This window comes from Xenia sp. Carnegie-2017, unplaced genomic scaffold, assembly GCF_021976095.1.
Source record: "Xenia sp. Carnegie-2017 unplaced genomic scaffold, XeniaSp_v1 HiC_scaffold_13, whole genome shotgun sequence".
Lineage (NCBI taxonomy): Eukaryota > Metazoa > Cnidaria > Anthozoa > Malacalcyonacea > Xeniidae > Xenia > Xenia sp. Carnegie-2017.
The window spans coordinates 1,596,819-1,610,061 of record NW_025813436.1 but is presented as its reverse complement, the minus strand read 5'-3'; the positions used below and the strand labels follow the sequence as shown (position 1 = coordinate 1,610,061).

The following is a 13,243-nucleotide window of genomic DNA, read 5'->3' as shown; positions in this document are numbered from 1 at the left end:
CCTGTATTTTTACTGTATCCTAATTTTTCAGTTTTTCTTATTGCTTGCTTAAGTTGCGTATAACGTATCTTTGTGCCTCCTAAATCCTCAGTTTGTGTTAAAATGTCTGTAATGATGTAGCGTTCAGACGAAACATGTGGAATACATGACGCCAATTAAGAAATGCAATGAACCGAAAGAAATTTGTCTGACTGCATTGGTGCTTTTTATAAGGTTCCTTCATTGTAAAATGAGTCAAATTTGAAAGCAAAGCACGAAATATTTTTCCATCTTTTGAGCTGGTATACCTTCGTAGACATGCTGCAATTGATGGTAATTGTGGGTCATTTTGCCCTGACGCCTGTGTAAAAGCGACGACTCATTTGAGCCTTACTTGACCCTCTATACATTCGTGCATCCGAAGACAAATTCAACAATATTGAATTTTTTTGGCATTCAACTTGCACAAATAACAAAAGGAAGACAACGAAACTCTTTTTTATGAAGGAAATTGGAACCTAGAACATCGCAAACTTCAATAATATTAAACACGTGTATTATATGGTACATTGCAAATCCCAAATGGTTGGGAAAACTGTTATTCTGAGCTTGAAAAAAAAATGGTTAGAATCTATGATTCTGTTGTATGTTAAGTTAAATTTCCTACCCTAAATAAGACATTGTCTACCTTTCCGTTTTCCTCACCAACTTTCTCAGTTCTGTTTTCTTCAACTCTTGATTCTATCCAGCTGAACGTGTGTGCATGGAATGATTTCTAAACGGAAGTCAAACCTCAATTTATAAAAACACCGGTTCGCATAATTGTGTATTCATATACGTAGATCTAGTGGCGCCATTCAAAACAGGTCTTTGACATAATGTTGTTCTTCATGCTCGCCACCTCTTTGTGGCATGGACAAGTGGCTTGACCTCATCGAGGTATTGAAATACTTCAGTCGTTCTTCAACAGAAAGCAATAAAGGATAATGCAGACAAGATTATTCCTGCTTTCATTATACCGGGATAGACAAGCTTTTCTTACACAGTTAGTCTGAGGAGTGTACTGGAAGATGGAACACTTACATATAAATATCCTTCGAAGGAAAACAATGCAATTAATTGTGTATTGTTACAAACAAAATCAATACTATAAGGTTATAAGGAAAAAAAAGAAATAAGTAACACGAAATTGATTTGGTTTTCGGACAGCTGTAGGCATATATACTGATGCGACTTGAAAGCCATCTAGCTACATCAGAAGAAAGCAAGCTCAGACAAACAATATTGCCGTTGGAAGAATTGAAGCTGAACTAAATCTTGGACTATAGGAGATCTTGATGATCAATCTATTCCACAAATACAAAGTAAAGTTAATGTAAGAAAGACCGCACGAAAGATGCATTAATTTTGACGTAGTTGCACGTTAAGAGATGAAATTGAAATTACAAGAAAAACAGATGTTGTTAACAAAGATATTTTTATCCAAGCTTTCTATGGTGTTTGTTCATCAGAATAGATTTTTTATTGGTTGAAATGAGAGCTAGTGTTGTCAGTTTCAAATGTTCAAATATATCGATAAAATAGTTTTGTTATAAATTATTTGTTATCGCATCCATGATTGCTCGAAAGATTGTGAATGCATTTGATTTACCGAAGGTAAATTTTATCCTTAGGAAGTATAAGGTGAAGTAACAGAGAACCAAACATGCAAGTCACCAAAATACAATGGAAACTGTACGGGCTAATATTGTCTTATACGTTTTTAAATCGAACAAATTACCTGAAACTCTTAGTTGTTGTTAGTTAGTCTTCCATAATTTGTTTGTCAAATCATCACCCAAAATGATGTGCAAGGTTTAGTGCGTTTTAAGATTGATTCTATTATAATTAAAGTATTTTGCTATAACGATCATAATTGTATTGTTGGTATGACTTCCATTAAGACCTTGTGTTTCAGTGTTTCCTGTGATATTGCCCCCAACCAGCTTAAGTGATCCGACAAACTAAACAAGTTATACTGCAACAGCAAGCACTTTGCTCTCCTTAAAGCTGATTCATGTGGATTTTTTAGCTACCGAATTTTTTTTCGTTCCTTGCTCATTCAGCTTTCATCTTATTTTTACAACTGTTGCAATAACTAACTCATGTTTAAGTGAGGTTGTTGTATCTTTCCGAGCCACGATTGTGCACGTGTAAATAGCATGAGTAAACATGTTGGATGGCGGCGCCATTGATATAAATTTGTCGAAACTCTTTTAGATTTTAGATCAACAAATATTCACAATTGCTCACAAACTTTGTGATATTATATACAAGACTATTCAATTGTCATGTCAGAATTGATTATCTAATTACTGCAGAGTAGCCATCTTTGCAATGTATTCTGTAAGATGACGCTGCGTTTCTGTTCAATGTTAAACCGACAAATCCACAAGAAGAAGTTTGTACGAAACTTGTTGAATTTTGTTCGGAAGGTTGGCCGGACCGAAATCAAATTACTAGTACCTTGTTACCTTATTACTTTGAAAGAGCAACAATTACAATGCAGAAATGAATGTTAATGAAAGACTCCCGCTTGATAATTCCTTCATCGCTACGACTAGATATTCTAGAAAAGATTCAGGCTGGCCATCAAGGCATCCGTAAGTGTCGTGAAAGAGCAAGAGAATCTGTTTGGTGGCCTGGACTAAGTAAGCACATTGAAAACATGGTTACTGATTGTTGCATTTGTCGTAAATACAGAGAAAATCATGCAGAGCCGTTACTAACAACGTGTTTTCCTCAACGACCGTGGCAGAAAGTTTCTACAGACTTGTTTGAACATAGCGGAAAAAATTCTGTGATTGTAGTAGATTATTATTCTAGATATCTTGAAATTGTTCCTTTGAAAAAAAGCACAACTGCAGAAGATGTTATCAATCTTATGAAATCCATATTTTCTCGTCATTGTATACCAGAAACAGTTGTGTCGGATAATGGTCCACAGTATGCTGCAGCTGTTTTTTCCAAATTTGCTGAAGAATGGGGATTTACACATTTAACAAGTAGTCCTCGCTATCCTCAAGTAATGGAGAAGCAGAAAGAGCTGTAAAAACTGCAAAGAACTTAATCATAAAATTCAAAGATCCTTATTCCGGTTTACTTCCATACAGATCATCACCATTGAAGAACGGGTACTCACCAGCAGAATTATTAATGGGGAGGAAGTTACGTTCTAATCTACCAGTAATATCCGAAAAGTAAATTCCAAAGCTTGCTGATACGGCAAAATTGAAAAGAGACGAAGAAAGTTACAAACGACTTCAAGCAGGAAACTTTAATTGTCGTCACAGAGCTTCAGTCCTTCCAGACATGAGTCCTGATGAAAAGGTTTGGGTAAAAGATATAAAATCTCCAGCTGTGGTTGTGGGAAAAACTGATAAACCAAGATCATATATATTTAGGACGGAGCAGTCGGAGGGAAAAGAGTGAGTTGAACGAAAGAAGAAAGCTAAGTTTCAGTGATAAGAACAAAGTGAATGAATATTCAAGTAGTTTGGACAATGAACAAGAATTGAAGGTAATTCGAACACTTTCAGGAAGAATTAGTAACCCCCCCCCCCCAAATATATTGAACTTAGAAAACTTTTGAAAGATACATTTTGTATAGTTATATAGGTATAAATATTTATTATTAATTTGTTATTCTTTATATTATTTAAAAATGGAAGATGTGTAGACGTCACTTCATGTTGAATATTACTTCCGCTTATAACGTATATATATAGTGGTCATTTAGATAGGAGGGCCACTTAATAAAAACTCTACAAGGCCTTAGAAAAGGGAATTGCTTCATCTTAATGGAGACGACCGTTCAAAAAACATGACTTAAATGACAAAAGGCAACCGCTTTAAGCAATCTCGCTTCACAAAGATTCAATTGTTGTCATGCTTGTTAACTAAACTAAACTTGCTCACAGCCACATCTGTAATTGATTCCAGACCTCAGCAATCACGTACATAGCACGTAGACACCGTGTCATATTAAACTGACACTTTTACTAGGCAAATTTTTTGAAAAGTCTGTAAAAATTTCGTTTGGTATAATTGTTGCCATTTGGCAAAACTACCTAGTAAAGGGTTAATGGTTAAAGCGCCCGGAAAAGTTTGGCATCCTCATTTTAACTTTATCATTTTTGTCAAGAGAATAAAATTTACCTTAGGCAGATTTACCTTACTCTCAAGTCATAATAATAGCTAATTTAAAACAAAAGTATTCCGAAAACGAGTCCTTCGTCCCTTAATTCAACATTTGAAACTGAAAAACACTTCTTCTCATATTAACCAATAAAAGACTTCCTATAACAAACAGAAAGCTTAGGTAAAAATATCATTGCTTGAAACATAATTTTTCTTGTACTTTTGCTTTCACTTCTTAACGTGCAAGTTATAAAATGAAGTCAAAACTTATAGGCATCTTTCGTCTATTATCTTTCCTACGTCAACTTTGCTTTCATTTCCTTACCTAATATGTGTCTGCGTATTTGTGAAGTAGATTTATAACGATGCACTAGGTATTCCAATGTAGCTTCCCAATATACGTAACAACTCTTGATTCAAATCTTTCATGCAGTTGCAATGTTGTCTGTCCCGCACAATTCGCTCTCCACTAATGTAAGCTTGAATTATTTCAAGTTGCAGTTCAGCTGTCCGAAAAACAAACCAATTAAATTTTGTGTAATTTGCTTCTCATTTTTTACAAACTTATCGTATTGTTATTAGTTCTGACCTTATGCAAATAATTGCGTCGCATGTATAATAATATGTGTAACTGTGTCCTCTCCTAATACAGCCCTCCCTGTCAAAGAAAAGCTTCTCTGTTACTGTATAATGAATATGGAATAATCTCGTCTGCATTATAATTCACTACTTTTAGTCATTCCTTTTTTTGAGGATTGAAGAACTCTAAACGATTATATGACAATGTAAAACTCCCAATCCATTAAAGAGCGACACTGGAAACACCTGCTTTGCAAGACGTCGCTAGATAAACCTATGAATGTTTAATCGTGAAATGCGATGTTTCTAAATATCGAGCCGCTTTAGAATTCATCTCATACACACACATGCAGCTTGACAGAATAGGATGCTCAAGAAAACAGAATATAGTAAGATTGCATCTTGTTTAGGAGAGGAAATTTAAAGATAACTAAAGATAAATAGACTGCACATGTAATAGGTAGTACTCTCCAGTCAAGTTGAAGATACATCATGGAAAAAATGAAAAACAACTTGAAAGTACAGTTACTGCTGTTTGTGCTCACTTGTCCTTGGAGTCAGGTAAATGGTAAGTGGTCTTAAATGCTTAACCGCGCCAGAATTTGCCGGAATATTAAATAGGTTTCACAGTGAAATATTGAAAACAATTTGAATCATTTTACAGGTTGGGAATGTGTCAATGGAAATTGTTATTATTTCAGTAATCACACGGCTAGGTGGCTTAATGCAAGACAGTATTGTCTGGATAAAGGTGCTGACCTTGCAGTTCCCTTCTCAAAGGCAAACAATGATTACCTCTATTCAATAATGTGTAGAAAAGGCATCAATAAGACTTTTATCGGATTGTTCAAGACGGCTCCAGGCCTCGGCTCAAAATTCTACAAAATCGATGGTCATATTCAAGATTTCTTTTACTGGGGAAACATGCAACCCGGTAATTTAGGTGGCAATGAAGATTTTGTCGAGATGATTGCATCAGATCCATTTTATACAGGAAGAATACATAACGATGTGCCGTGTTCCGATGAACGCCATTTTATTTGTCACATAGCGGGCAGTTGCAAAGACGGTAAATGAGTGTGAACATTTTTAGACATCTTAACTGTCCGTATCGATATAATTATCTAAACAATTCTTAGTATTTATAGAAAACTGCGATAAAAATTGTGTTTTCATCTGCTCCATGTTAGTAATATGCAGCTATTAAAATAAAAAATCATGTCAATTTTCATTAAGAATGATAAATACAGTATTTAGTTACTTGAAATGATTGGATACATGCAAAGTTCTTGAGGATGTATTTAATGCAATTTTATAGAAACCAATTTACTAAATACCCGACTCCACTAAACCTATTGCCATCTTTAGGAGTGACAAAACTTGCGATTCATACGACTGAAATATGCTTCGTTGGCATTGATATATAGTTGAAAAGCTGGAGGTGATAGTATATGTCTGGTTTTAACAACATTGTTTTTGTTTAGCGTAGTTAAACGTCCAGTTTTTCGTTTAGCCTGTACAAGTCAAAATAGCGTACTTGTCTCATCTTGACAAGGTTGTCAGGCATTCATAGGATTGATTGATGTAGTAAAATTACATGACGAAAATGGAATGAAAATTAAAATGGAGTTATGGGTACTAAGGCTGCATTTTGTTTCAGTTTATTCCCTTTCAGAAAATCCTTGACCTTCGCTTGGGGATGGGATTATGGGAATACTCAGTATTAATAATCCAAATATATTGTAATAAAGGCCTTTTATCCTTGTCACCTTTATCGCTTTATGAATTTTCAAAAGGTGTCATACGCTTGTAGTTTATGCGCACGTTCTAACAATATAAAGGATGATTGAAAGTTATTAATTAAAGCCATATTTTTTACTTCCTTCAGTTTCTTGTACACGAATGTTACTCCAAATCACTCGAAACTTTAAGTCCATTCGACAATTTTTCATCCGTGTCACAAATGTGTAAAAAGAATATGGCAAACAAGGTTTCTGTGAAACAAGTAAAGTATAATGTGGGACGTGACACTGTGACTGTGAGCAAATAAGTAAACTTTCAGCTTGCATTTCATACTTGTTTTTGGTGGTGCTGTGTGTTATGAGATTTGTGGTCGATGCTATATCCAGTTTAATATACATATATCAATTCACTGCGAGCTTTGTTCTTGTCACCAAGAGCGCGTTTTGCCGCCCATATTTTTTACTATGCTAAAATTTAGTTAAAAGCATTGGGTGGCATAAATAATTTACAACAGCTGTTATAATTATCCAATAGACACGTTCAATTGCATCTTGCGAACGCAAGTCGAATAGTCACGTATTGATTTTTAAAAGTACACGCGATTAAGTTGCCTTAAATGCCTAACACATTGACTATTATATTAGCAACTGCCATCATTGGTTCATTTGGCTCAAGTTAGGCAAAAAATGTAGTCCAGATAATGTAAAGTTGGATGAAATTCGTTTAGGTTACGCAAAATAGGGAAGTTGGGCGAAATATCATCTTGATAAATTCAGTACTAACTGGACTGCGAACCGCAAAACATTAGAATCAAGGAACTTATAAGTTTTCTGTCTAGTATTTTTACAGTTTAAAATCTAACTCATATTACTGTACGAATTTCACAATAGGCAACTGCCTTACTTTCTTACCCCTTCACAAAGGCGGCGGAACATCGATGATTGGGGGGGGGGGTATTCTTTGTATATGCATGTTTTACTTTATTAGTTTCTATTAGAATCAATTGTGTTTACGGATTACAACATATGAATTTATGAATATAGCCCCCCTCAATTATCAATGCTCCGTCCCCACTGCCCCTGGAATACTCCCTCCCCGCTAAAGATCTTTAACTTCTTTGGGTAAAATGTCCCGCAACATCAAGAGGATTGGTGCTCTAAATCATGGTACAGGTTACAATGTTCAGTTTGATAGCGATACAAGTAAAAAATATTTTAGTGAACAAAAATTTTCGAAAATGTTAGAAATGTTTTAAATGAATGAACGCCATAATCCACAAAAATTGAATTCCACTGACGCGATTCAAAATGAAACATTGATGGAAGACCAAAGAAGAAAAGAATTCATTATGTGAAATTATGGATAAAGTTGAAACAACAATCGCAAGATTACTATTTTGTTAGTTAAATATTTTTTATGCAATAGGTGGTGTGCAACCACTCCCTTGAGAAAGAGAGAACAATGGAATTTTTGCCATGTTGGATGACATTTGCGTTGTAAATAAGGAAAAATGCTTCGTTAAAATTATTCAAAATGGCAGCCATGACATAACTTGCACACCATGAAAAGCTACATCAACTTTTTAAAAGCAAACCCTCTTACTTGGAAATGTTTCCTGTTATATTCAAATGTTAGTAGTAAATCAAGGGTACGTGAAAATAAAATTACTGAAGTTCATACGGGTTTGTTCTCATTTCCAAATACCTTCGAGGCAACACAATTGGTAAAATTTTGCTATTTAGATACTAAATTTTATTATTTTTTAAGATTATTAATTGAGCAGCTATATTTTATTTTGAATATCGCTGGATTCCCATTGTAATATGAAATATTTCATTTGAACAAATTAAAACAAGGCTCAATAAAATTGTCATTAAAATTCAAGCTTTTATTCAAGTGCAGTTTAATGTGAACAGACAGTACACATCGTCCTCTATCTTCTGTCATTTTGAAACATATCAGTGGCGACATAAACAAACAGTTTCTCGTCCACTTTTTCAGCCAGATCAAACGGCGTAAATTATAGCTATTTTAAAATTACAAAGTAAATACATTTTGTTGAACGCAGTTAATTTATGCAAACGTTCTCACAGATTTGACGTATGCTGGACGAGCTTTTTTTTTTGCATACACCATATATACATCATGATCCATAATGTAAGAGAATGCAGATTTAAGTACGTTTGCACTCATAATGACAACTTATATATCTTTCAATGCATTTTTCTAAAATCATAATCAGATTTTTCAATCGGCTTTTTCACGCTTAGAATCATATTTGAAAATTATTGCACACACGCGCAAAACTTGTTTACTGACTTTGCTACTACCCGCTATCTGACAAATAAAATGACGTTTCAAATCAAATAAATATGGTAAAGTTGTTTAACGGTAAAAGTTTCCAAGCATTACTATGCAGACGCCATTTTACAAAGACTAATTTATTCAATGGTAACGAGTACTATACATTGAACTAAAATACATGGGACGCTACATCAGGCAAATAATAGATAGATTTAGATTTGAGGACGCGATGTCAAAGACGACGTGATTTGACCGAGGTGGTCTGGGTCGACAACGCCGTCGTCTTTCATGTGAAGAGTGATTTAGATTATATGAGAAGACGACGAGTTTTTACGAAAAAAGAATTTCATCGTTTATGCGATTTTACTGAGTTATTTAGCATTTGTTTCTATAGTCGCTGATAAGACAAGAGATTATGGAGGAAAAAACAACACTTTAGTTGAGAATAATAGTTGGTTTGCATGGATAGAAAAACATAATATATTTCTTTTAACTTACATTCATTTTGTTTATCACAGTACTGCTATTTCATGGCATTTGAATCAGATTTGCTATGGTAAATTTGAGTTGTAGATTGGTTTATGTTGATTGTATTAAATATAGCGCAAGTATTGACAAAACATCATAAAAATAGCGTACAAGACACGCCACATTTCAATAAAATGTAGATCTTCATTTTTAAAAGCTGCTTTCTCTAGTTTGGATTATGATTTAAGGTCAGCATTGCAAACAATAGAAGGAAAAATTTATCTAAAACAAAATAAAAACGAAATTATTTATGTTGTTGATTGTTTACATGAACAACAAAGTATGCATACATTATGCATCTTATTATTTTGGTAAATTTGAATGCAAAAACACACAAAATTTAGCTGAATTGCTTCAATACTAAACTATGAATACATACAAGTTATAAATTCCATAGAATGTTCTTTCGCTTGTTGAGCTAAATCAAGCCGCATTTCATCAAAAGTCAAACATAGCTGATAGCTTTTTAAGAACATGCAAATTTTGGACACTCTGATGATTGGGGAAATTTCGGATGAAATCTAAGTCTTACACCCAGACACGCGTGCTTAGTGTTTCGAGATTCTCTCGCGGAGTGAAATTAATTGGCTACACACGCGTGTCTGGAAGATTTGGCTTCATAAATTATTTCGCTTTTCTATTACAGGCAGTGTTCTGTGTAAGTTAATTCAATGGTAATATACAATTTTATCACATATATTGCCACATCGGTATTATAATTTATTTATATTTCTTATTTATTGTCATCATAATTTTACCTGCTTCCTGTATCCTTCAAGCAAAACTGGCTGCATCCAAGAATGTTTTCGATCTTGCATTGTGATGCAAAGACGTAAAATAATTTTTAAGGGGTGATAGGAAAGCTATTATTCAGCTAGTTATTGCTCAACACAACACAAAACGAAAGCAGTGTAACACTGTAAAGATAAAATCGCTTTAAAAGAGTTTCAAATCCTATTTTGCCTTTGCATGGGAAGATGTACGAGAACTTAGGAAGAAAAACAGTTGGCTGTCAAAATAACAATGACTGTTTTATATGTAACATTATTTTCTTTTTACATAAACGAAATGATTTCATGTTTTTGTGTGTTTGACGGTGTGATGGATCTTGAATGATACAAGCAGCAAGCTCATCTTTCAAATGGTTCGATACATGTCTATTACGATCAAATTTGCAATCATCAGTCAGAAATACTCAATTGTACTGAATACGTTTAATAAAAAAGTGGGACAAGAAAAATCTGTGCATTGATAGCTTATGAGAGCTTCTTTGACATCAAAAGTCAATTTCGAAAGTGTTATTAAGGCCATGTTTACACTACACCGAATTGCATCGTCGCGCCGTGATTTTGGTACCGGATAGGGTGGGCTGTTGTCTAAACTGCGTCGGATAAATTCCGCATCTCTAGCGTAGCGGAAATCGTTTCGCCCTGAAGATGAGACGAAAGCAATAATGCGTAATACAGAAACTTTAATATTTCAATTTGCGTAACATTTGACATTTGTTTCGCCCAGAATTTCACAATGATTGCTATTTATCTTACGAGATCAACGGTAGTCTGGATTGTGCCTGCTATTTTTGATATTACAGGGTATCATTCATATATTGTTCAAGTATTTTGTTCATCTTTTGTTGTATCCCGCACCTTTCCAGTCGATGACGTTGTTGAACTTTTGCAACGCAAATTATTTAAATACGGAAAGTATCTAAAAGTCTTTCCATGGCTTTCAAGTTTTTTATTTCCTTTGAGTTCGACCACATGCTGTAATTTCGGCTAAACGAGCAAATGGCAATTTTGTGTGAACACACATAAAGTTTCTATCGTATAAGAAATCAATCCGATGCTAAAGCAATCCGCTATAGTGTAAACGTGGTTAAAAAATTGTGTCGTTGCGTATTTGTTGAGCAGAATAACAGTCACAAATCTCGTATATTCCAGTGTACAGCACAGCTTTAATTCTTCAGATGCAGTAAACTATTTGTCTGCCGGTGAATTGCTTTCTTTTCATTGAGATAGCTTGGATTCTTTTAAGTCGCACGTTCCTTCATCTGCACGAACACTAAACCAATTCAATTTTGTGTTGCTTCTATGTTTTCTATTATGACCTTATTGTATTTAGTCTCATCAATTAATATGCAAGTAGTTGTGCCGGTGACTCACAAGGGCATGCATGCATATATGTAATTAGTATTTTCTCCATTACTACAGCATACAGTCCTCAATGTGTGATAAAACCTTTTTGTTAGTTATGAAAGCAGAAATAATCTCGTCTGTTTTCTGCCATTTTTGTAGAATTCAAAAACTCATATAACAATGCTAGATTTCCAGTACAATTATGAATGACCGAAGGTTTCAATATCTCGAGAAGGTCAAGTTTTGTGTTCCCATACTAAAGACGTGGCAAGCACGGACAGTACATTGTGACAATTGAAGGAAAGATCTGTTTTGCGTGACTCAACTCCATTTACGTATGAATGTACAATCATGTAAACCAATATTCGTATGAGGCTTGACCTCTATTTGGACATCATTTCATGAGCTCGTCTACCAACTAGTCCAGACTTATTCCAAAAGAGCACAGTAGCTGTTAAAACGTCAACAGAATCGTAGACTCCAACAATTTGTTAGCCAAGCTCAGAATTTAACAGCACCCGCAACTTTTAGGAATGCAAAGAGCTTGTATTTCGTGTGCGCACTAAGTTTGGCATGTTAGAGTTCTTTGTCTAACAAAGAGTTCTTTGTCTAACAAAGAGTTTCTTTGTTTTTCGCTTTTACAGTCGATTTCTTCACAAGCACGAAGATTTATAACCTCATAATTAAACAAAACTCCAACATATTTGCAAAAAAATTTGAATAATAAATTCGTCAAAGTGTACATGGTTATAGAAAGAAACAAATAAACGTCATCTGAATGTTTTTGTGTTTTTTGGTATCTTTATTACGTGAAGCATTACCTAACACTGACATGTTTACATTCTTCAAAACTTTATAAAATTTCATCAATTGTTATTAATATTAAATGCTATTTCATGTGACCCAATTACCATATGCGCTCTTAAAGAAATTTTTGCATACGTATGTCAAATCCGTCAATTCGTCGAACAGAGTGGTTGCAAGACGGCGCTTTGATAAGATACTTTGCTGAAGACGTTTTTGCTTTCCGTACTGTCAACAAATCTTGTAAACATTGTCCAGCTACTCAAACGTAAGACGTGAGTACTTCATAACCATTTCATATATAATGACTTGCGTAACGCAAAACACAAATGTTGTGATGGACAATGTCTCAAAAAAAAGGTTTAGGAAATGAGTTAAGATTTCTTCGAGGCCATCAGAAAAGATCTGTTAAGAAAATTGGATTACCTGTTTCTTATGCTACATACGCTAAGTGTTATGGTAATTCGTGAGATGGTCTTCAAATTCAAAACGGAAGTTTAAATTCGTTTTACGCCAATTCTGTAAATGTTTACGTCCTTAAAACAAGTACTTTACTCAGTTTAGTGAGAGTATTTCAAACATTGAGTAGCTATTTTTATCATAAAATATCAGTGATAATCAACCATTATCACTTGTTGACCAAGCGCCAGTTTTTTTTCCTTTCGGAGAAATATCGGACCGAAGTGTTTTTTTCAGAACGAGATTGTGATGTGTACAAACTATTCTAACAGATCTTAACATTTCATCTGGTAGAAAAATTGTGAATTAAAAAAATTTGCCTAAGAGTAGGATGACCGAGCTTATCTCGGGGACATAAGTTCTCGCAACTCCGAATTAAAAGCTCAGCATTTCTACTGCATTTTTCATTGTGTCCTTGCCACTCTTCCAAATGTACACAGCGTTACTATCAAAAGCTGAAACTATATACTTTAACGTACTTAAATTCGTCGCCAATCACACATACACCGCAGTCGCTCTGGGTTTAGCTTGGC

General features: G+C 34.4%; 1 protein-coding gene across 1 annotated transcript; it reads left to right on the top strand.

Annotated features, from left to right (window-relative positions):
• Positions 1–5,068: 5,068 nt before the first annotated feature.
• On the top strand, positions 5,069–6,004 carry LOC124453149 (macrophage mannose receptor 1-like). Its single transcript, XM_047003905.1, has 2 exons — positions 5,069–5,305; positions 5,402–6,004. The coding sequence occupies exons 1-2, from the start codon at positions 5,230–5,232 to the stop codon at positions 5,812–5,814; spliced, it is 489 nt and encodes a 162-aa protein (XP_046859861.1). The 5' UTR covers positions 5,069–5,229; the 3' UTR covers positions 5,815–6,004.
• Positions 6,005–13,243: the final 7,239 nt, after the last annotated feature.

Coding starts and splice junctions, on each gene's coding strand:
- LOC124453149 (XM_047003905.1), top strand. CDS start 5,230: ATGGAAAAAATGAAAAACAACTTGAAAGTACAGTTACTGCTGTTTGTG. Junction 5,306..5,401: donor TCCTTGGAGTCAGGTAAATG/GTAAGTGGTCTT, acceptor ATCATTTTACAG/GTTGGGAATGTGTCAATGGA.